Below are 23,239 nucleotides of genomic sequence, written 5' to 3'. Positions count from 1 at the left end.
CCAGAGGCTCTGGTAGGAAGAGGCGTCTTTAGGCCAAAAGAGAGGAATGGTCACGCTCCCCGAACTCCAGGCAGCACCTGGTTCAGGCATGCTGACAGGAGGAACGGGACAGGCAGGCATGTTCCTTAGGGCTTGTGGGTTGGGCCTACTAATCGGGGGATTTCCTCAAGGGCAACTGCAAGGTCAGGGAACAGAACTGGGGTCCCATTTTGGAAAAAGTTTTCCTTGAGAGACAGCTGGAAGGTTTCCCCTTTTGTCTGTTTTTCTCATCACAGCCAGCCAGGCAGACACAAGAGGACTACGTTACACCTGCCAGCTCTCTCCAGTCGTATCACCTAATATTAATCCCGCCGTTACAGGTCGTGCATACGTTTGTGCCTGAATCCAGACTGTTGCACTATGTTAGCGCAAGCACATCAGCTTGTCTGATAGCTTAGGGCCCACAGGCTTCAATTAATTTAAATGACCCTCCACGGACCAAAGGGAGAAAACAAAATAGCATTTGTTGGTGGAGACTTGGCCTCACAGGGAAACATATCCAGGAATCGAAGATCAGTAGATTCAACACAATTTCTATCAAGATACCAATGGCATTGTTCATAGAGTAAAATATCTCAAAAACTTATGTAAATCACAAAAAACTCCCGAGGAGCAACAGCAATCCTGAGAAAGTAGAACAGAATTTTAGGAATCACACTACCTGATATCAAACTATACCACAAGGCTACAGTAATCAAAACAGCATGATTCTGGCTTAAACACAGACATATAGATCAATGGAACAGAACAGACAGACCAGAAATAAGCCCCTGCCTTTATGGTCAATTAATATTCAACAATGAGGCAAGAACATACATTGGGGTAAAAGATAGTCTGTTTCAATAAATGGTGTTTGAAAAATTGGACAGATATGGGCAAAAGAATGAAATTAGACCACCTTCTTACAGTGTACACAAGAATAAACTCAAAATAGATTAAAGACTCTAATGTAAAACTCAAAACCATAAAAATCCTAGAAGAAAACATAGGCCGTAAAATCCATGACATTTCTTGTAGCAATATTTTTTTTTCTGATATGTCTCCATGGGCAAGGGAAACAAAAGGAAAAATAAACAGGACTGCCTCAAACTAAAAAGCTTCTGCACAGCAAAGGATATCATCACCAAGATGGTAAGGAAACCCACGGACTGGAAGGACATATTCACCAATGATACATCTGATGAGGGATTAATATCCAAAAATAATAAATAACCTGTTATACTAAACACCAAAAAATAAACAGTCCAATTAAAAAAAATGGGCAAAGGACCTGAGTAGACACTTCTCCAAAGAGGACATACAAATGACCAATAGACATATGAAAAGATGCCCAATGTCCCTAATCATGAGAGAAATGCAAATTAAAACCACAATGAGGTATCACCTCACACCTGTCAGGATGGCTATCAACAAATCAACAAACAAGAGGTGTTGGTGAGGACCCTGAGAAAAGGGAATCCTCAATACACTGTCATTGATTGGGAATGAAGACTGGTGCAGCTACTGTGAACAGCAGTATGGAGTTTCCTCAAAAAATGAATAATGGATGCCCTAGAGTTTGGCTCCGTAGATAGAGTGTCAGCCTGCGGACTGAAAGGTCCCAGGTTTGATTCTGGTCAAGGGCACATGCCCGGGTTGTGGGCTCGAACCCCAGTAGGGGGCGTGCAGGAGGCAGCCAATCAATGATTCTCTCTCATCATTGATGTTTTTATCTCTCACTTCCTCTCTAAAATCAATAAAAATATATTTTAAAAAAATAATAATGGAACTGCTTTATGACCCAGCAATTCTACTTCTGGGAATATATATGAAGAAACCTGAAACACTGATACAAAAGAATATATGTACCCCTATGTTCATTGCAGCCCTCATAGCCAAAATTTGAACATAGCCCAAGTGCCCATCCATAGCTGAGTAGATAAAAAGGCTGTGGTACATACACAATGGAATACTACTTGGCTGTCAAAAAAAAAAAGGAAATCTTAACCTTTGTGACCGTATGGCTGGCCCTGGAGATTATTATGCTAAGTGGAATAAATCAGAGAAAGACAAATGCTATGCGATTGTATGTGATTGTACTCATGAGGAATCTAATGAACAAAATAAACGGACAAAATAGAAACAGACTCACAGATACAGAAAACAGACTGGCAGCTGTTAGAGGGGAGGAGGGTTGTGGGGTTGGGTGGCAAAAGGCTTAATCGCAAAAAAAAAAAAAAAACCAAAACAAAAAACCTCATAGACACAGATGACAGTGTAGTGATTACCAGAGGGAAAGGGGGTGGGGGAAGGTAGAAGAAGGTGAAGGGGGGATAAATGGTGACAGAAGGAGACTTAACCTTGGATGGTGAACACACAATATCATATACAGATGTTGTACTATTGAATTGTACACTGAAACCTATATAATTTTACTGACCAGTGTCACCCCAATAAATTCAATAAAATTTTAAAAAATGGACCAAAGACAAATTTAAGAAATTTCGGGGGATTTAACTGTGAATCTTTGAAACCAGGACGTTAAGAAGGGGGTGGAGGGGAGACCTAATAAAATGCCCAGGTCTTCTGGTGTTGCCCTTAAAGAAACACGTGTGCATGGATATTCGTGCAGCGAGAGGGAGAGGGAGAGAGAGGGCCGCCAGCTGCGGGGCCGCGTCCCGGAGCCGGAAGCAGCCTCGCTCTCTGAGGCTGTGGCTAGTCTTTGTGTTGGATTCCTTTGGAACTGCGGGCGGCTGGCCAGGAAAGGGAAGCATGAGGTGATTGCCAACCCTGTGCTGCTTTTTCCAGGAAGGTCTGGGAGGGGGGTGTGGAGAGAGGTGCGTCGGGAGCGCCTCTAAGGATTCGGTGAATTGCTTAGTTGGGGTCATGCCAAGCTCTTAAAAGCCACGAGTGGCATTGGGGCTCCATGTACGTGTCTGTTCCTGACCAGCCAGGCCTGGGTAGTGTTCCATCCGGCCTCCTGGGATGCGTGCTTCTGCTAAGATTTGGTTGTAGGAAGGCAGAGGTGGGAACCAAAGGCCTCGATGCTTCTCCCGCCACCCCATGCAGACCTGCCCAGCCAGCGTGAAGCGGCCTCTGTCTGCCTGGGACTTGGCTTCTGCTGTGAAGAAAACGAAACTTCCTGTGGCTTTCACCTCCCTCCTAGGGGTTCGGAGCGTCCAGCTGAGGGGAAATTCTCCTTTCTGACTATTTCTGACCAACCCACAAGCACCCCGTTAGCTCTGGGAATCCTTCGGGGACGCTGGTCTTCACCGCAGAGCAGAGCCTCGGACTTTTCTGGACAAGCTGCCCTTCACGCTTTGTGTCTTTAGCGACAGTAGAAAGTATGAATGGGGTGTCGGGCGCTCGGCCGGAAGCGGTTTTCCTGTGGGGATGTGCTGCCTTCCTGCATGGTCACCAGCGCTCTGTGCTCTGCGTCTGCGGTGAAGGAAAGACTTAGGCTCCCGGCACCTTCATAGCCACACCTGCAGTCACACAGTGTGCCGGGTCCTTCACAGAGACTTTCCCAGACACATGCAGCCCATCCGTGCCGCCTTCCATGAAGGGTGCAGCCCCAGAAGCAGATTCAGTGAGGTCCGGGGACCGTCCCACGTTCACCCAGCCGGTTCACGTGAGGACAGACCCGCTGGCCCAGCCTGGGTTCTTTCGTGAGCACAGCAGGGCCCACCAGGAGGGGGAGAGCATCCAGGAAGAAGCTTCCCCGGGGAGGAGCGGCGTCCCCGGCCTTGGCCAGAGGTCGGCGAGTGGAAGAATGTGACTCGGTGCAGGCGCGGCTGACAGGACCAGGCAGTCCCTGAAGGAGGAGGCGCCCTCGCTGCCCCGGGAAGGGTCACGTTCTTCCTAAATGACTTTGAAGTGTTGCTGAGGAAATGAAGACTTAGGGAAACGAGTGGTATTTCTGGGGTTTTTCCTAATTAATGGTCACGACTTGGGAGAGCCGGGAGGCTGTGGGAAGTGATCTGTGTGGATAACGCCGAAGCATGAACAGGGAGCTCCTGGCCTGCGGGTCAGGAAGCCAGAGTGGCTCTGGCTGGGAATGGAGGAAACCAGCAAAGACGCATGTTCTTTAGTGGGAGGCGTGTCTTCGCACGGAGACCTGAACTGGAGTTAACATGGAGGAAGGAACCCCTGCACAAAAACCGCCGTTCTGGGGTTATCAGGAGAAAGTAGTGGGCAAGGTTACGACTGCTATTTTTTTTTTATAACTTATGACTTTCTACTAATAAGGTGGGGCAAAGGTAGGTTTACAGTTATGACTAACAGAAACACAGAACTTATTCTTGCATCATTATTAATTATTGCATTATTTTCTATCCCAACAACTATAAACCTACTTTTGCCCCACCCTGTGTTGGTGATAAAAGGGATCCTAAAATTTTTTTAAAATATATTTTTATTGATTTCAAAGAGGAAGGGAAAGACAGAGAGCGATAGAAACATCAATGATGAGAGAGAATCATTGACCGGCTGCCTCCTTCATGCCCCCCACTGGGGATCAAGTCCAAAACCCGGGCATGTGCTCCTGGTTCATAGGTCGACACTCAACCACTGAGCTACACCATCCAGGCTGGGAACCTAAAATTTTAATATGAAAGAGAAGTCCAAGGTATCACTGATGGGATTCAGCCTTGAATTTCTGCCACAGAAAAGCTTATTAAGACAAAATGAATGGGGAAGTGAAAACTTACATTATGTCTTTAGAGGGAAGCCTGTGTGCAAAGGAGGAAGTGCCAGCTTTCATTCATTTATTCATCCATTCAGCCAGTAACTACTTTGCATCCATAATGTGCCGGCACAGTTACATATACGAAGACATAGCAGAGTCCCTGCCGCCAGGAGCTAATGTTCGGTGGGGGTAAGGGGGCAGAATTTAAACAAATAAATGAATTAATAAAAGGTGGTTTCCATTTGTGCTGCGTACATGCCAGGAAGGGCTGGAGCAGGAGAAGCAGGAGCACCGTGCTTTTCGGCGAGTGGCCAGAGAAGGAAGGCTCTGTGAGTGATGCCCAGGAGCCAGCCAGGGAGCCCCTGGGGGAGGAACGGTCCAGGCAGAGGGCAGGCCAAGGCCCAGCCAAGGCCCGTGGCACATTAACTAAACAGCAAGAAAGCTAGTGTTATGAGCGCGGCAGGATGATAAAAGATGTCAGTTCTGCCCTGACCTTTTTGGCTCAGTGGCTAGAGCGTCGGCCTGTGGACTGAAGAGTCCCAGGTTCAATTCTGGTCAAGGGCACGTACCTTGGTTGCGGGCACATCCCCAGTAGGCGGTGTGCAGGAGGCAGCTGATGGATGTTTCTCTCTCATCGATGTTTCTGGCTCTCTATCTCTCTCTCTTCCTCTCTGTAAAAGGTCAATAAAATATATTTTAAAAAATAAAAATAAATAAATGAAATATATATTTTTTAAAAAAGATGTCAGTTCAATGTGCAAAAATCAGATTGTGGGGGGCCCCATCGCTGGGTTATACTTTAAGTTGATGGGAAGCCAATGGAGATATTTAAGCTGAGGAGTGATGACTGTGGATTAAGAGAAAAATGGTGTGGGAGACTGCGTACAGCCCTCTCGGCCAGACTAAGAAAATAAGCAAAGTTTTTTCTGATGAAATTTACAAAACTGACCCAGAGACCAGATGCATCCTAGAGTCCAGGAGTGGCTCCTCCTCAGGACGAGGACACCGGCGCCTGCACGGGGCTCCAGTTCACATGTTCAGAGAAACACTCCACGGAGCAGCAGGCCCAGAGGCCCGAAAGGGACGTGCCTGTGAGCGAGTGTCAGCTGTGGCCGGCACACCTGAGACCTAGAAGGCACCACAGGAAACAAGAAGGTGCTTTGCTTTCGTTTTGTAAACCTATAAATAGAGCAAGGAATTAGGGAGGGCAGAATGGAGCCGCTGCCTGGGGGACGGAGGGCTCATTGATTTGCTCACTTAGTTGAATATTTGTCAGACACCCATTGACATTGGGCACCACAGTTAGCAAAACAGACATCTCCGTCCTCATAGAACTTAAGGGGGCAGGGGATGAACAGGGAGCAGTAGAGAAAATAAACACAGTAAAGAAGCAAAATACTTAAAATGTTAGGTGGAGGTAAATGCCGCGGGGGAAAAATCAAGCAGAGCAGGGGAACAGGAAATTTGGGGGAGGAGCGTGGTTTTAAAGGAGGCTATTTTATTACTTGGCTTTTGTTTGGAGCCTAATAGGAAATCCATTGGAGGGTTAGAGGAGGGCAGTGATGTCATCTGACATTTTAAAATAATTACTCTGGTTGCTCTGAGACTAGAGGTAAAGGACAAAACTGAACAGTTTTCAACACTATCACTGCCTTCTCCCTCATCGGGGCACCGTCCTCTTGTGCCTAGATTATTAGAGGCCTAACGGGCCATTGCAATACTGTCAGCAAGAGAGGTGCCAGGAGTAGGGAGGTGGCGGTGAAGGTGTTGAACACTTTTCCAATTCTGGATCTGGAAGGTAGAGATGACAGTATTTGGTATAATGTCAATAGACCAAATACTCAATTCCTATTGTTCCCTTCTTCCGATAAGATCAAGAAGCAAGGAAAGGTAGGCTGCTGGCAAGAGAAGTATTAAAAAGATTTGCCACACGCAGAGGCTGGGTCAGGCACGTGTATCACCAGAGATAGTGAGAATGGCTGGGTGAAGAGGGGAACTGGCCGAGAGCCACAGCCAGGGCGTGAGAGGGATGGTTCAGAGAACGCATCTCTGAGGAAAGGGCGTTCTGGTGCAGCCACGTGGCCAGGGTGCTGACGGAGCAGTGATGAAGGCCCTCGGGGAAGCAGGTAGGAGTTACTAAGTTAGGATTCCAGAGGCACTATCAACACAGATAACGTTCCTGAGAATAACATCAAGGGAACGAGTAGAAAAGCAATCTGTGAACCGATGGGCGTCATCAGAGAAGGTGGGAGAATATTCCAAAAGGTGGCAGGCAGCATCAGGGGCACCAGTGTGGAGGGTGGGGCTGCAGGAGGAGCCGTAGAGCCCCTCGCTTCAGGGGGAAGGGTCTGAGGAGCGGCAGCCACTGGAGAGGGTACGATCTGGACTCGCTCATTGGTCAAGCTCACTTAGGAATCTCTCCCTTTGTGATAGGGTTTCTAGGCTGGATGGTCATGGATGTGCTGACTTAGTAAGAAACTGTATAGTTTCTTTTAGCATTTCAAACAAGATGAGGAAACACTGTGCGGATAACAGCTACGTTGCTTTGTAGGCGGCCGGAAAGCTATGCCCAGAGTCTATATAGACACTGTGTCTATTTGAATCAGTGTTTTCAGCCTTTTCAAATCCTAAATCCTTCCCATTCCTGTTGAAGCATTAGTATCTCATTGTCTACTCTGCTGTTGGATCTCTCTTCTGTGCCTTCCCGCCAGACAGGAATCGTTTTTCAAATTGCACACACTTTCATCCACATGCCTCCTGGAAACGTTATGCACCCTTGTCTGGTTAGCTCGGCCCGGAGGAAGGTCCCTAAGGACTTGGTTCTGCTTAACATTTTTTCCAAATCGTGGAGGAAGACGGCAGAGCCACTTACCAAATTTAACGTGACACAGCCTAGACGGAGAGCTGGTATTTGGGATGAGAGGACATGAATTCAGACGTCTCTGGATGGGTTGGATCCATGGGCTGAAACCAGCAAGATAAAACTAATGAGGGCAGCAGAGTTTTCCGTTCAGACTGAAGCGCCTGTTGCGTAAATATAAACTAGAGGAGACCGTGAACCTCTCTTGCCTGTGTTCTGCAGACTGACGGGCTTTGATTCGGTCGGCGTCTTTGTTTGTGTGCTTGTTTTTACTCATCATTTCAGTATATGACCCTAAACCACACATACACAGATGCGTGCACATGATGCAAATATAAGCTGCAGCTATTTAAAGAGGAACAAGTCTGTCTCACAGAAGTACCCCTTACTTTCTTATGTGGACCACGGCTCAAGTGTTTTCAGTTCTGAGTGCCCTTCTCTGAGGACGCAGACAAGCTCCGATGCCCCGGATGGCCCCGACCACAGTGTTTGGTGCTCAGTTAATAAATATTTGAATGGACAGCGGTTTGGGTGGTTAGAGATGGTGCCCCAGGTCCTGGGAAGAACAGCTGAAGGAACTGGGAAAGAGGAAACTTGGAGATGGCTCTCATCAAATACTCGCAGAACTCTCACGTAGAAGAGAGACTAGATTATTTCATATTTTTTTCCAGAGGAGAGACCAAACATACCAACGACTGGCTGTTTGGGTCAATTTAAGAATTGACTGGGGACGTCCTTCCGTGGAGTGGGCATTAGGTGTTATGAAGGTCCTAGGACAGTGGTCGGCAAACTGGCCCCTTGAGTGTGGCTCTTCCACAAAATACCACGTGCGGGCGCGCACGTACAGTGCGATTGAAACTTCGTGGCCCATGCCACGGGGCCAAAGAGCCACATGTGGCTCGAGAGCTGCGGTTTACCGACCACTGTCCTAGGACAATGACTGTCTATAACATCCCACCTGATGGCAGAGGCCAGGGATGGTATGAGCTGTGCTGACGGGAGACTTCCTGCATCTGGGGCACCTAGTGGTCTTCCTGTCTCTCCCGGTGCTTTGCCTTTCGGTGGGTCCAACACAGCTGGTGCCTTGTCTTTTCAGCTTTGCAGAATCCACATGGCGAGGGAAACGATTGCTTAAAAACGATGTTTAGTGCAATCTTCTGAGGATACTGCCCTGTGTTAGAGAAAGCCCTTTAATTTGGCCCTTTTTTAAGCCTTGAATTTTTTTTCTCATCTCATCTTTTTGTCAGTTGGCCTCATAAATATTCATAGAGGAATTGACCCAAAATAAGAGTTATTCTAAAAATCTTTCTAAGCCTTTCAGCTACGCTTCAAGTAATTATTTGAATATGATCTCTGCCCAGTTACACTATTGTAAAACTAGTGAGTAATCCGTTTTGGGAGTTATTTTTAAAAATTTAATCAGGATTTCAGAAATCATAGGATCTGATGTGAAAGAAGAGTCATTTTTCATTAATCTTCGGTCATGAGTGCCTCCATGTCCTGGAGGTCTCAGGCTTCAAGCCTCTGTCCTGATTGTCTCGCCTCCCCCGGTTGAGAAGGATGGAAGCCACGGCCGAGCTGGACACGTAGATTCAGGCCCACAGCCCAGACGTGGACCGTAATGAAGTTTGAACAGCAGGCAGGCCTTTCAGGTGGGCAGAAAGTGGGGTGGCCCTTAAGCTGCGAGAACAGACCTGAGGAGCCTGCTGTCTGTGGGAGAGGCTCCCCCGGACTCTGACCGCAGACGCGGTGACCTGGGCTGCAGCCCCGCCTTTTCTGTTTTCCCTTGTGGACTGTGTAGTGCAGCAGCTGCTAGTTTTGTCCACACGTGGTCACCTTTTGTTCTTTTACCTCATACAGAAAATTCACCTTCCTCTTTTGCCCAAAGTCCCCCTTCATCAAATGCCTGCTGTTCACCCACTGAGAAGTGGACAACAATGGTCTCCTTGAGTCTCTCCAACTAGAATAAGAAATCCCCAGAGCTGAGCCCTGACATCACATCTCTTTGGTGTGTTTTCTGGGAAAGTCTAGTTTAGCCTGAGGGTCACTAACGTGTGTGATCTGGGGAGAGTAACTCAACGTTCAGTCCCCTTGTGTACAAGGTCTTTACGTACTTTTATTATTTTTTTTAATAATTATTGTTGAAAGTATTACATATGCCCCCTTTCTTCCCCCATTGACCCCCTCCAGCCCGCCCCTGTCCCCTCACCCCGCCCGAGGCCTTCAGCACCCCATTGTCTGTGTCCATGGGTTATGCATTCAAGGTCTTTGGTTGATTACCTACCACCCACCCTCCCCCGCCTTCCCTCTGAGACTCCGCACTCTGTTCCACGCTTCCATGTCCCTGGGTCCACTCCATTCATCAGTTTATTTTGTTTCTTAAATTCCACACGAGTGCAGTCAGGTGATACTTGTCTTCCTCTCACTGACTTATACAGTATGAGGTTTCCTCAAAACATTAAATGTGGATCTGCCATTTGACCCAGTGATCCCACTTCTAGGAATATAGCCTAAGAGACCTGAAACACCAATCAGAGAGAATGTATGTACCCCTGTGTTCATAGCAGCACAAGTTACAATAGCGAAGATCTGGAAACAGCCCAAGCGCCCATCAGCACATGAGTGGATAAAAAAGCTGTGGTACATTTACACCATGGAATACTTGCAGCTGTGAAAAAGAAGGATCTCTTACCCTTTGAGGCAGCATGGAGGGCCCTGGAGAGTATCATGCTAAGTGAAACATTCAGTCTTTGAGCGGTTTTAGGCACAGTAAGCAAGCACCACGCTCAGTGCTCGGCATGGAGAGGTGCTCAGTAACTCATAGCTGCTGGCACTGTTAGTGGGCCTTCATTTATACAGACCCTTCTATCAAGTTACCAGTTTTAACTCTCGAGCCTTTTGTTCTTTATTATTCAAGACCTTAAGTATGGAGGGAAGTCCAGCTACCTTCATGATGAACTGTGCTTAGGACCCCGAAAGATTGAGGGGGAGGGTATTGTACTTTCTCTCTTTATCTATAGCTGTTCACCTTGGTCATCTGTAGGGGAGGGCTCACATTTGATTGAAAACCAACAATGGCAGAAACAGAATAACCCTTCCTTATCCAGAGTTCTCTTCTATTTTTAGTGGGATTGTTTTGTTCTTGAAGATAAAGAAACAGAAGCTAAAATACAATATTAGAACTTACAATTGTTTTGATCCTGCGGGTGACAATTCCAAGATCAATGTCTGTCTTTCAGAGCGATGGTTAACGCAGACCTCATGCTCCTGGAATTCTGGGCCCTGGAGAATTCGACTCCCTGGGCTTGTGGTGGAGTCAGTGAACCGTTTTCTTGCTGCCTTTCCACACCTGTGAAGAGTGCTCTTAGCCTGTCTTTCCGGAGCACTAAGTAATTTCCAGTCATTGATTCTCAAGCTGCTGCCTTCTGCCTCCCATTGAATTTCAGGCTCCTGTGCCTGGACCCCTGGCCTAGCCCCTTTCCCGGTGCTGTCCCCACCCGTCTGAGCCTGTCTTCTCACTCTCCACACCTCTTCCTCCATGGTCCCCACGTCCAGCTTATGCTCATTTCAGAGCCTTTCTTAGGCCATTTCCCCCGTGTCCCCTGAGTCATAGCGTCTGTCATCTTGTGGGTCAAGCTGCCAGGGGGCTGTCGCTCAGCTGCATTTCAATGTTCCCTAATGACACTTAGTCTACTGCAGTAACTCTCAACCTTGGCTGCTCATTGGACTCATCTGGGAAGCCTAGAGAAGTTCCCGGTGCCTGGTTCCCACCCCCACAGGTTCAGACTTCATTGCTCTGCGGTGTGACCTGGGCAAAGGGATGCTTTAAAGCCCTCCCCGGTGACTGAACCTGCAGTAGACCCACTGGTCTACAGACCCACTCAACCCCAAGCTGAGTCTGTGTTCTAATAATAGCTGCTTGTTCCCCAATGACTTGTATACTATAGTGTTTTAAATAGTTCCTGTGAGTATGAAAACATTTAAGGAGCTGTTTCCCCTTTGGGGAAATTTGATAGATTTGGGGGCGGGAGGCTCTGATGTTGACAGTCCAATTCTAGAGCACCTCTGGGCTCACCTGACAACAGCCCCAGCCCGTGCCAGGTCTCAGCTGTGCCAGGCACTGTGTGGAATGCACCCTAAGCTCGTCACATTCGCTGGCCCATTGGAAGCCTCACAAGCCCGTTTTAGAGCCCATTTTTGCCCTGTGATCATGAGGATCCTGAGGTCCAGAGAGGCTCATCTACCTGCCCAGGGCTGCACAGAGAGCAGTGCTGAACCTGAGCTCACCCTAGCCCCTGGGGAGGAGCATGTTCACTAAGTAACTTCCTGCTTTAGCTTTGGAGTTGCGCTTTTAAATTGGGTTGCATTCTTTTTGTATATTGAGAGGTTCACTCCCAACTTGCCTCGATATATCGGGACTGGGAGGCTATTTTGCAATTTAGTTCTTTTCATGCCCTCAGGAGACGTTACTTTATTTTATTTTTTATTTTTAAATATATTTTTTATTTCAGAGAGGAAGGGAGAGGGAGAGAGACATAGAAACGTCAATGATGAGAGAGAATCATTGATCGGCTGCCTCCTACACACCCGCCATGAGAGATCGAGCCTGCAACCCAGGCATGTGCCCTTGACCAGAATCCAACCCACGACTCGTCAGTCTGCAGGCCGACACTCTATTCACTGAGCCAGACTGGCTAGGGCAGGAGACGTTATTTTAGAAAAGCATCTTGCTTATAGAACCTAACCTAGTAGAACCCACCCCAGCCTCTACTTCGTCTTCCTAATATTTCTTTGAGGTGGTGAGTAGGCAGTGTCATCCCCATTTTGAAGAAAGGGGAACTGGTGTGCCAAGTATCAATGATGTCCTAAATATTAGTAATAGCTCACTAATTGGGTACTTACTGAGTGCCAGGCTCTGACCTAAGCTGTTTACATCCTGCGTGATTACCCTCGTTTTCTAGATGAGGAAACCGAGACCAACACAGGTGAAGCCACTTGCCCAGGGCGCAGGTGGTAATCGGGTGCCATGTTTGTTGGCTTGTTTTTAAAATTCCTTATGAGCAAAATTGCAAGACACGGGCTTCATTTGCTCCCCAGCCCTGGCCTCCGCCGTGTGTGCATGGCATCTGGACAACCATGTCTGAAACCATTGAAGCATAAACCGGATTTTCTGTGTGTCGAATGGCCATTTAATAGCTATTGTGAAACAGAATTTTCTGCCAACCTTGAATATCACACGGAGGTCAAGCAGGCTCTAAATATCCCTTCTCCAGCCATCCCCACACCAGGCTGCTTTGGTGTAAACAACCCCCGAAGGTGAGAACTGGCTCTTGGCGCATTTTCACTCTCCATCCATGTCAGAGCTCCGCTGTTTCGCACAGTTTCAGGTTAATGACACGGCCCTGTCACGATGCTGGGCGCTTCATTATCCCATGGCACCACGTGCTCAGGACAGGAACCCACCTCCCCTTCTTGCTCATTATGAATGGGCCAACTTAGTTTTTCCCTCTTCAAGCATATAAAACCTTATTTTCTGGTTCATTAACATATGTGCACACACACACAATTCTGTAGGGAGAGTAACTCTATAAAGAAAGAGATTGGCAGTGTGCTGAGCGGATGGAGTCTCAGGGAAAAGAAAGCACCGAGCAGCCGTGTCAGGGGAGCGGATCCCTAATTGAATGCAAACCTGTTAAAGAATGTTGTTTATCCCCCTACAGGGCATACAAAACCATTGAGGATGATGACTTGAAGTTTCCTCTAATATACGGAGAAGGCAAGAAGGTAGGCATCACCTCCCCCAGACGGAGAACAAGGCCGTCTCTGCAGAGTCGGGGCGGCCTGTGCGTTCCACTCTGCAGTGCCTGGTCCTACGGCCCTGACAGCTGAGAGAGTCACCTCCCGTGTCCTTCAGGCCTCCTGTCCTCAGGGCCCCAGGAGTGGCAGGTTTGGGAGGGGTGCGGCGAGCTCAGGGGGGGGGAGCCAAGTTTTGTGGAAATAGCAGGCCCCCTTTACTGTGTGCAACATGACCACTTTCACATACATCAGCGCATCGTGCATCTGACAAGCCACAGGCAGGCAGAGCTGGCGGACGAGGCAGCTGAGACTCGAGGTTAGAACCGCTCAGGCACAGCCATGCAGCTGTAAGGGGTGGTCCCCGATGCGGATCCAGGGCCCTCTGCCTCCTCCTCGTGCTCACACCCCACCTGCAAGTCTGCTTCTCCACGTGGCCTGTGGGAGGGCACCCAGAGCCTTACTGTGACGAAGCTGTAGGACCACAGGGACCCGAGCGCATGCTGGGACAGCACAGAGCATTCCTCAGCCGCACCCAGCCCCCGTCAGCACCGCACGCTGAGCAGCAGGAAGCTGTCATCTCAGAGGGTCTGTGCGCAGAGCCTGGGGGAGGCTGCCGTCCTGGAGCGGAGATGAGGAGGCTCTGAAGCCAGTTCCCAATCAGAACAAACACCTTCTGAGTCACTGCATTCTTCCTGCAAACAGAAACGTCCCAGCCAGGTGCTGAGAGTGCCAGTGAGGAGTGAAGAATGTGGCCACTTTCAGAAGAATGTTCAACTGACATTTTCCCAGCATTTGATAGTTTTTAGCGGGAGGAACTGACTCATAAGAAAACTGGAGGATGTCTTCCTGAGCAGAACTCTGTGTGTGTGTGTGTGTGTGTGTGTGCATCTGTACATCTGTGAGAGAGGGAGAGAGAATGAGTCAGTTAGATTTGAGAGCTGCGTGGAGCCCAGCGGTGATTTCATGGGAAGGCATTTCATGGAGGGAAGTGAAACATGACTGATCCATGTAGCGACCACTTTTCAAATGAACTTGCCCCTTTCCTGGAGACGGGACACCCACCTCACGGTCCATGGTTGAGGATGGTGAAAGGCAGAGCTCTGTTCCCGAGAGAAGTACTGGAACCTTTCCGCACCCTGGGTACCATTAATGCGATCACTCAGCCCAGTGCCCCAGCGGCACCTGGAGTTCCCCGTGGGCTGAGATTCTCTGTGTCTCCTGCGGCGCCAGTGAGACCAGGGGGCTCAGGGCCACACCCTCTGAGGGCTGTATCCCTAGTCCCTGTCAAGCCTGGCACCTGACACAGGGCAGGCCTTCAGCAACTGCATGAGGATTGAGTCAGCCACTCCCTTATGTTCAGTGTACGTCCTCCACATAACGAAAATGGACAAATGTGCTCTTCGAAGATTATCAACAGAAAGATTTAAAGGAGCAAGGTTTTCCCAGTCAAGGGAAAGTTCAGTTTACCAGGACATCGCACTTCTCCAGCGTGTCAGGTAATTGGGGCTCGGCAGCCCTGTGATGTGCAGCTGGCCGGTGCTGTCGCAGGAGCTGTGACCTATTTAAAGGCTGCATGGCTCCGTCGCCCAGCTGCTCCGCACCCAGGCAGCCCGAGGCAACTTCACCGGCAGCGCATCCGTCCTTCCGTCCATCCATTCGTCCGTGCCATCCCATCCTTTAGGCGCTTCCCTCTGCATATGCCTGCCCCGGAATTTCCGAATAGAATACCACAGCTGTCACCTTTCATTTTATTTCTGCCAGTGCTTTCAGCCTTGTGGGGTGACACTATATACTTTGTAAACTAATTCAGTAACTATCAGAAACATCACTGTGTTTTGGACCAACACGCCCACCTGTGCTTTCTGCAGCCAGAGGAGGTGCCAGTGCAGGGAGAAGAGCAGGGACGTGGTTTCCGCATCTCGAGTTGAACACTTACCAGCTGGGAGGGGGCTGGCCTCTTCCCCCTCCCCCCCCCTTGGCAGAGCAGAGGGTTTCTGCAGAGACATGGCTCCCCGACCTGGAGCGAAGATGAGGCTCTGAAGCCAGTTCCCAATCAGGACAAACACCTGAGTCACTGCAGTCTTCCTGCAGACAGAGACATTGAAGCCAGGTGCCGAGACCAGAGGGCCCAGCTTCACATCAGTGTCTGCATTTTACCCCCCGAGATTCCTGCCTTTGAAAAGCATGTCATGCGTTCACTTCCACGTTTAATGTAAACTTGCCCACCTTCTGATCTAAAACCAGCTCCAAACTCCACAGCCTTTTGGGGAAACTAGGAGGAAGGTGATGGTGATGTGTGAGATTGTAAGATTTCTTAGCGTTTATGAGTTATTCTTATTACCCGAGCAATGAAGTGAGGATTCAAGCTCCGAGCTTTGAACGTACACCAGATACATCACTGATGACCCAGAGTTAGGGCATTGAGCTTCATTCCACCCAGAATGAGCTTCATTCCTCTGTGTTTACCCGTCTGGATGCTGCCTGTGCTTCTGCGTAGAAATTTAGTGCCACCTCTATGGAACCTTCTCAGCAGAAGTCTTAGCTCCTCTGAACTCACACCACCCATTGTTTATGTTTTTCATATTGGCCATATTTTATATATCATTAGCCATGTGCCTCTTCTCTCCCTTACCAGGTTCCTTTATAGTAGGGACGAGTCCATAGACATTTGTCCCCCACAGCATGGTGTCTGCACTAAATGTCTGGGTAGATCAAATCTGTGGCATCCTGGGCAGTATGAAGGCTGAATGCGTAGGCATTAAGAGTAATAGTCTTGCTTCCCTAAAGTGTTCGGAAAACCAGAAGCGCACGGGTGGTGGGGTCTCAGCCTGGAGGCCTCTGTGTGGTAATTCTCTCTTGTTAATCCACCCAGAGGGGATTTGTGGAGAAAGGGAAGGTTGCACGTTGCTAATGGTTTATTTTCTCCAGCTATAAAGTGTAAAATATGAGCTTTGGGAGGATAGGAGCTGCCACTGACTTCTTTGCATCGTTTACTAGTGCCTATTACGGTGCCAGAGACATAGCTGGTGTTCCGCAAGTACTTGTGGAGTGGGTGTATGACAGACAGGTGGACAAATGGATGGATGCTGTTGGATTTGGTTGGAACTGAGATTAGTAGCTGTAGACATCACACGTGTATTGGGTTTAGTTTATTGGACACCCTTCCCTCCAGTCTCTACAAAAGAAAGCTGGAAAGAGACAACAGCCACCCATCAACCTTGAGATAACTGGTGGAAAAGCCACTCGCTAAGGACATAAGTGATCTTGGTGAGCGAGCCCTTCCTTGGAAACAGCTACCCACACTGGTTAGCAGCAAGAGGCAAGAGGAATTGGGAAAGGATTGCTTCTCTCTGGGCCCATGGTGGCTGCGCTGCTCGTACGTGGGGGTGTTTCTCATGACCCTCTGCTTTCCTCCCAGGCCCGAGTGATGGCAACTATCGGAGTGACCAGGGGACTGGGGGACCATGACCTGAAGGTGCATGACTCCAACATCTACATAAAGCCATTCCTGTCTTCAGCACCAGAGGTACTGTTTTTGTTTCTCTTTTGTACAATAAAGTATTTTCTTCCTTTGTTCCTCCTGTGACTCTCACCCCATATCCAACTGCAGTCGGCTTGTCTAGCCTGTACTTCTGCGCTCTCTCTCCTGTCTGTTGCTCCTTCCCACCCCATTCTCACATTGACTGTCCTGTTTCTACCCTCATGGCCTCTGTCCTGGTAGCTGCATAGCCTCCTAGCAGCATCCCCTGCCTCCTCAATCCACCCCACATATGGCTATTAAGTAGATTTTCCCAAACAGCTACTGTGACCTTGTTTGCGTAGAACCTTTAAACAGCACATGACCTGGAGAATAAAGCCCAGGCTCCCTTTTTTTGACATTCAAGGCTTGTTATAAATTGGTCTTTTTAATCTGATCTTTGTTCCCCTACTGCAACCTGAAGGAATTTACTATTTCCTACACATGACTTTCAGTTTCCCATATTTACTTAACCGATTCCTTCTACCTCTAATGTCCTTCCTACCCATCTCCATCCACCCAAATTCTTTTTTTCTCTAGAATTTAACTTAAATGCTCCTCCTGTGGAGACTTCTGTGACACCCCTCACCCCCCTCAATCAGCAGTAATGTCTTCCTCCTACTCCAGATGGAGAGCAGCTGCCTCTTACTAGTACAGCGTGTGCACTTTCTGCCTTATAGCATAGTTGGTGATGTATATTTTTCTCTCCTCTTAATGTTTTGTTTTGTTTTGTTTTTTTGTTAATCCTCACCCAAGGACATTTTCCCATCTCTTTTTAGAGAGAGTGGAAGGGAGAGGGTGAGACAGAGACAGAAAGAAACATCGATGTGAGAGAGACACATCAATTGGTTGCCTCCTGCATACACCTCAACCAGGGCCGGGGAACCTACAACCAAGGTACGTGCCATTGATCGGAATTGAACCAGGACCCTTCAGTCCATAGGCCGATGCTCTTTCCACTGAGCCAAACCGGCTAGGGCTCTCCTCTTAGATTTTTAATTACCTGGAGAGCTGCTATCATTCAGTTGATATATGGAGAAGCTAATTGAAAAGCTAGTCATAAATTTGGGTTAAAAAAAATCATTTTTCATACAATACAGGAAATAATATCAAGGTCTATTTCAGAGTACATAATTTCAAGAAGATTTTGCTTCTAAGTTATAGAAAAATCTAATGGTAGTTTAGGGATATACTTTTCTCACATAACAAGGCATCTGTTATTTGGGGGCTGCCAGTGGCATAGCATCTCCAATGTGCCAGGGCTGGAATCTCTCTTGTCTGACTTTCACTTTGCGGTTGCAAGATGGTGGCAGCAGCTCCAAGCATGACATTTTCACGCAACACAGGAGGGACGCTACTCTCTGTCCTGACAGACACTTGCAAATCTTTGGCCAGAGCTATCTCACATGACCTCCCCTCGCTACAGGGGAGGCCGGGATGGGGAGAGCTTTAACTTTTTGGATGTCTGCGGTAGAAGGGAGCCAGGGAGGAGTGAGGCGGGTTGCCTCCCGTGGGGCTGGTGGTTGAAGCGATGCCTTGCGCTGGAAGTGCCCAGGATGTTCAGCCAGGGCTCCATCTGCGTGTTCTTCCCAAGGGGCGGAGCTGTGTGAGCGAAGGCTCTTTCTGTTGGAGGAAACAGAAACCCACTCAAGCTAACTCAGAAAAAGGGACATGTTTATTCTGAAGCTGTTGGAAGAGATGTTTGTGGTGTCTACTAGAAGAACGCGTGAGCAGCCAGGCTGTGTGGGGAGGTGGTCCTGGGCCCAGTGCGTCCTGGAGAGCCTCAGCAGGGGGAGGCTGTCCTTTTCGTGAGCGTGCTGCCATTAATGGGACCAGCCAGGTTCTATGTCTCTGCTGCCGGTCAACCCAGTTTCTCCCTTTCCCGGGTCCCGATCACCAGAGGGGAATCTCATTGGCCGCAGTGACTTTCCCGTCTGTAGACTGCCCCTTCAGTCTGTGTGTCCACTCCAGAGCCACTGGTGGGCACCGTCACCTAGGCCTGCCCCTTTGGCAGGGCTGTGAGCAGGGATCGTTTCTTCTCTTGCTGAGGCTGGCATCCAAAATACACCCAGCCACAGGCAGAGGAGGCCACCGAGAGGGAGGTCCCTAGTAAGTATCAGGCATGGAAGACACACAGATTTCCTGAGATCACCTAGGATGTCAGGTGAGGTTTGCTAGGTAGAAGTGATAATTACCACTCATCAAGAGCTTGCAAATGTCTCTCATTAGCCCTCCTAGCAATTCTGCGTGATGAGGACCACTATTATGTCAAAGCGTCCTGGTCCCTTGGTTCTGGTCCATATCAGGATCCATAGATTACTGCTGAAACGGTTCCTGGCCAGAGAAAAACAATCACTACTAACCTCAGGCATTTCTATGTTTTCCCTCCTGGGAGAGGCACTTATCAGACATAGTTAATGGTGCCGTCACCTTTCTGCTTTCCAAAAGGGACAGATGCAGTGCAACTCGTGTTCCTGTGGCGGTGAGCGTCTCGGGAAACACTAAGTAACCATTTTGCTCCTTAAAGCAGTGAAAACCTTCTCACTTCCCACCCCCGGACACACATATGCTTTCTATGTAAAGTGAGAAGAGGCTTGGTTTGGTTTGAAGGAGAACGATCTCTAATGCAGTTAAATTATAGCTATTCCAGTCGTTCTGCTGCTGTGCATCCCAAGAAGGGACTGTAGCTTTAAAACGTGGGCCTGTGTGGGACACTCCCTGAGGACTGATGCAGCTTCCCCGCTGGTTGATCTGAAACCCCAGTCATCTGTCTTCAGTGATGCCGGTTTGCAGGGAAGTGGGTTGGTTGGTCCCACATTGGTGAGGAATGAGGAAGGATTCAAGAGGAAACTGGAAATCTTTGGAAAAATTTACATGGTCCTAGAGAAGTGTAGAGTTGGATAAAGTGTTGAGTTTTTATAATAATAATAATAACAGGTCACATTTGTTAACTACTCAGTCTGGACCAGACAACATACTTTATTTATTTTATATATGCAGTATCTCATTTAATCCTCACAGCTCTGTGAACTACATGTGATTATTACACCCCTTTTATAGAATGGGAAATTGAGACCCAGGGAAGTGAAATAAGTCCCCCAACAGTGTACAGTTATTAAGTGGCAAGATGGTATTTATACCAAGGTCTGTCCAATTCAATCAGTGCGCATAGGGGAGAGAAGCCGAGCTCAAGGATATTTCTTTGGATAGTGGCCAAGGGACCCACCGAGTGCTGGTTCGAGGGGCTCTGAAGAGAGACCTTGGTCTTGGGACCTCAGTGTCCAGTTTTTCAGAGAAATACTGCGGCCTCAGACTTAAGTTGTAGGAGAAGATTAGATGATGATGTAGTAGAAAAAGTAATTGGGAAAGGCAGTAATGGCGTTCAGTGTGTGCCACCCTAGGCCAGACAGAATTGTGCAAAATAAGATTGTGTACCTATAATTTAGCTTAATGGGTATGTTGTATAGATCCCAATATTCCTTTGCACGAGATTAAAATTGTTGTACATTTTAAATGCTTCCAGATGGAGCGGCCTTAGGCAGAGCCAGGAAAGGCAGAGGGAGATGAGAGGGAAGAGGAGGAGCCCCTTGGATTGGCTACCTGGAGGAGTGTAGAGAAAAGATGAGTACAGGAGACCCTCACCCCCATTCTGGGGACAGGAGCTCCTTTCCCTGAGGGGCAGTATTAAAGTCGGTCTCTAGAGAAACAGCTAGGGCTTCTGTTGGGAGCCCAGGAAGCCAAGTAAATGGATTTAAACCATCCAGTGAAGAACAGCGGACTCCCTTCCTGTCTTCATCGCCCAGCCCCACCCTTCCCCGGCTTTCTGACTGTGACTTCCTAAGAGCATTCCTGCGCTGTGCTTCGTCTTTGCCAAGCATGGGTCCCTTTCACATTTGGGTTCTAAATTACAAACCCAGCTCAGTCTGGTGGCTGAAACGGTGGGGTGGGGGGAGAGGTGATTTAGTTCTAAGAAAAGAGGCTAAAAAACCTTCTTGGAAATCAGCACTGTTCCCTTCATCATTGTAGCTCCTAATCTGACGTGATGAGTTAAATAAAAATAAATCAAAAGCATGTGGATCAAATTTACCAAAAAAAAAAAAAAAATTAGAGGAGGGTTTCTAGCCAAACACATTTTCAGTTTTGCTGAACGCAAGGCACTGGAAAAATCTCGAGTTTGCCAAACCTGAAGAGCAGCCGCCAGGTTTACTGAGCCTTCCTCAGATCTCCTGAGGTCTACGGCAGGGACTTCTGGCCAAGAACTGAATTCCGCAAGAGGCCCCGCCAACCAGCGCGAGCCTGCTGTTCCGGGGCGGGGGGCGTTGACTCTCCCCTGGTCCCGGCATCTTGTGGTCTCCGAGTGACAGCATGAGATGCAGCCTCTCCTCCCAGCCAGGTCTCCCATCCTGTTGCTCAGTGAAGCTCATCACCATTCACCTTTTTTTTCACACCATCCTAAAGAGTTCCAGGGGAGAAAGGAGGATTTGTGAACCAAAGGCACTGGGGCCCAGACCCTCCGCCTCAGCTCTGCAGTTCGCCCAGCCCAGTCCAGCACACACATCATGTTGTACAGCGCAGGCACCTTGGCCCAGGCCTGAAGCCCAAACTTCCAGATGTTCTGTGCTCTACGCCCCTTTCTGGCCTGTGTCAGGTCCTCCGCAGAGCTAGGATTCCTCTAACGTTGCTCACACTTTCCGGCCTCCACTCTAAGACTGCTGCTGCCTTTCGCCCCCTTTTGAGCTCCTGAAAGAATGAGGTCTTTTTCTGCATGGGGGCCAGTTTGCAAAGCCACCCCCTCCTCCATGCAGCCGTTCCTCCTCCTGCTCCTGCCAGACGGAACCACAGGGAGCTTGATTTCCTCTCGGCTTCATTTTTCCTCTCCTTCGTGTTCAAGATTCCTGGCAGCTGTTGTTTGTAACTCCAGTTCACTCGTTTAGCCCATTCTTGGTTTTCTTCACTGAGACACGATTTTTCCTTTTATCTGAAAGAAACAGCCTTCTCTAAAAGAAGGCAGAACGGCGACTCCGGCATCGGAAGTCCAGCCCAGCCCCAGGCCCCCGTGGCCTGCCTGCAGGCTGGGTGGAAATGCCTGCACCGACACGGTGCTGGGGGAGCAGACGACAACATCCATGGAATTGCCTGGCACAAGGCCTGCTCCGTGGTCAGTAAATACAAGCCTGCCTTCCCCACTGGCTTCTGGAAGGCTTCACACTGAGGGGTTCCCAGGACTGACTTCCCCATTAAGGGAGAAGAACTCTTTTTTATCTCCCATGAAAACAGGAACAATATTTAAGATCTCACGTTGACACAGGACTGACTTCCCCATTAAGGGAGAAGAACTCTTTTGTTTGTGGCTCCCCTGTTATCTCCCATGAAAACAGGAATGATATTTAAGATCTCATGTTGACGCCTTAACATTTACAGTCTGATTCTTGGTAGCTTCTCATGCCCCAAGCCAAAGTCCCACTTGGGGGAAAGAGAATGTTTTACTGTATCGTGTACTCTCTACAGTCTGGCCAAGTCAGAAGAAACATTGGTGTGTAATGACATGGGCAGTGGTTGTGCTATATTAAGTGAAGCAACATGATTGTATATACTAAGATTGTGGTCAAAGTAGGTAAAGAAAGGTTACATGTGTATGTACACACATATACATGTCTATGTTTATATAAATCTTGAAGGAAGTTTTCTAAAATGGTCACAGTAATTATCTTTGGGCAGTAGAAGAGGAAAAACTTGTTTTAAAAAATTCCCTAGACCCCTCACAAATACCTCAGGAGGCGGTGTGATATAGTGGTTAGAAATTCAAGACTGGCTGCGTGACCTTGAGAATGTTACTTTACCTAAATCTCAGCTTCCTCTTCAATAAAAAAGAAGACAGTGGGGTTGTTATACCCAAGAACCTAAGGAACAAACGACAGAACCTGGCATAAAACATATGAGTTCCTAGTTTCTCTTCACCATCAACACCACACATTTCCCTGGCTCTTTTCAGAGGGGTCATGGGCCCAGTGATATGCATTGAAGAGAACACTGGGGAACTTGTCCTCAAGGAGCTAGAATTTGGGGCCAGTTGGGAGGTGAGACCAGCCAAAGACTAAGCCATAAAGCCTGTGATTCCTGCTTCCTAAGAGACCAGGGGCATTCAGAGAAGGGAGAGACAGCCATATAATCGGAAGAAGGACAAGATAAGTAGGACAAGAAAAAGAGGAAAGCAGGAGTGAGTCTGGTGTGAATAAAACTTGCCTTCGCAGTGGTTCTCAACCTTGGCTGCACATTAGAATCACCTGGGAATCTTTTTATTTATTTATTTTATTTTTTTGGTGCCCTTGACCGGAATCGAACCTGGGACCCTTCAGTCCGC

At 48.4% G+C, this 23,239-nt stretch overlaps 1 protein-coding gene across 1 annotated transcript in view; it reads left to right on the top strand.

Moving 5' to 3' along the window:
• The window catches only part of PPM1H (protein phosphatase, Mg2+/Mn2+ dependent, 1H), a 241,360-nt gene that overhangs the window by 186,341 nt on the left and 31,780 nt on the right, over positions 1-23,239 (top strand). Inside the window, exons 8-9 of the mRNA XM_005871690.2 lie at positions 13,286-13,349; positions 16,780-16,887. Of these exons, the coding sequence (XP_005871752.1) occupies positions 13,286-13,349; positions 16,780-16,887 (172 nt within the window). The remainder of the gene's footprint in view (positions 1-13,285; positions 13,350-16,779; positions 16,888-23,239) is intronic.

This window comes from Myotis brandtii, unplaced genomic scaffold (genome assembly GCF_000412655.1).
Source record: "Myotis brandtii unplaced genomic scaffold, ASM41265v1 scaffold352, whole genome shotgun sequence".
Classification (NCBI taxonomy): Eukaryota; Metazoa; Chordata; class Mammalia; order Chiroptera; family Vespertilionidae; genus Myotis; species Myotis brandtii.
This window is presented reverse-complemented; position numbering and strand designations above follow the sequence as displayed.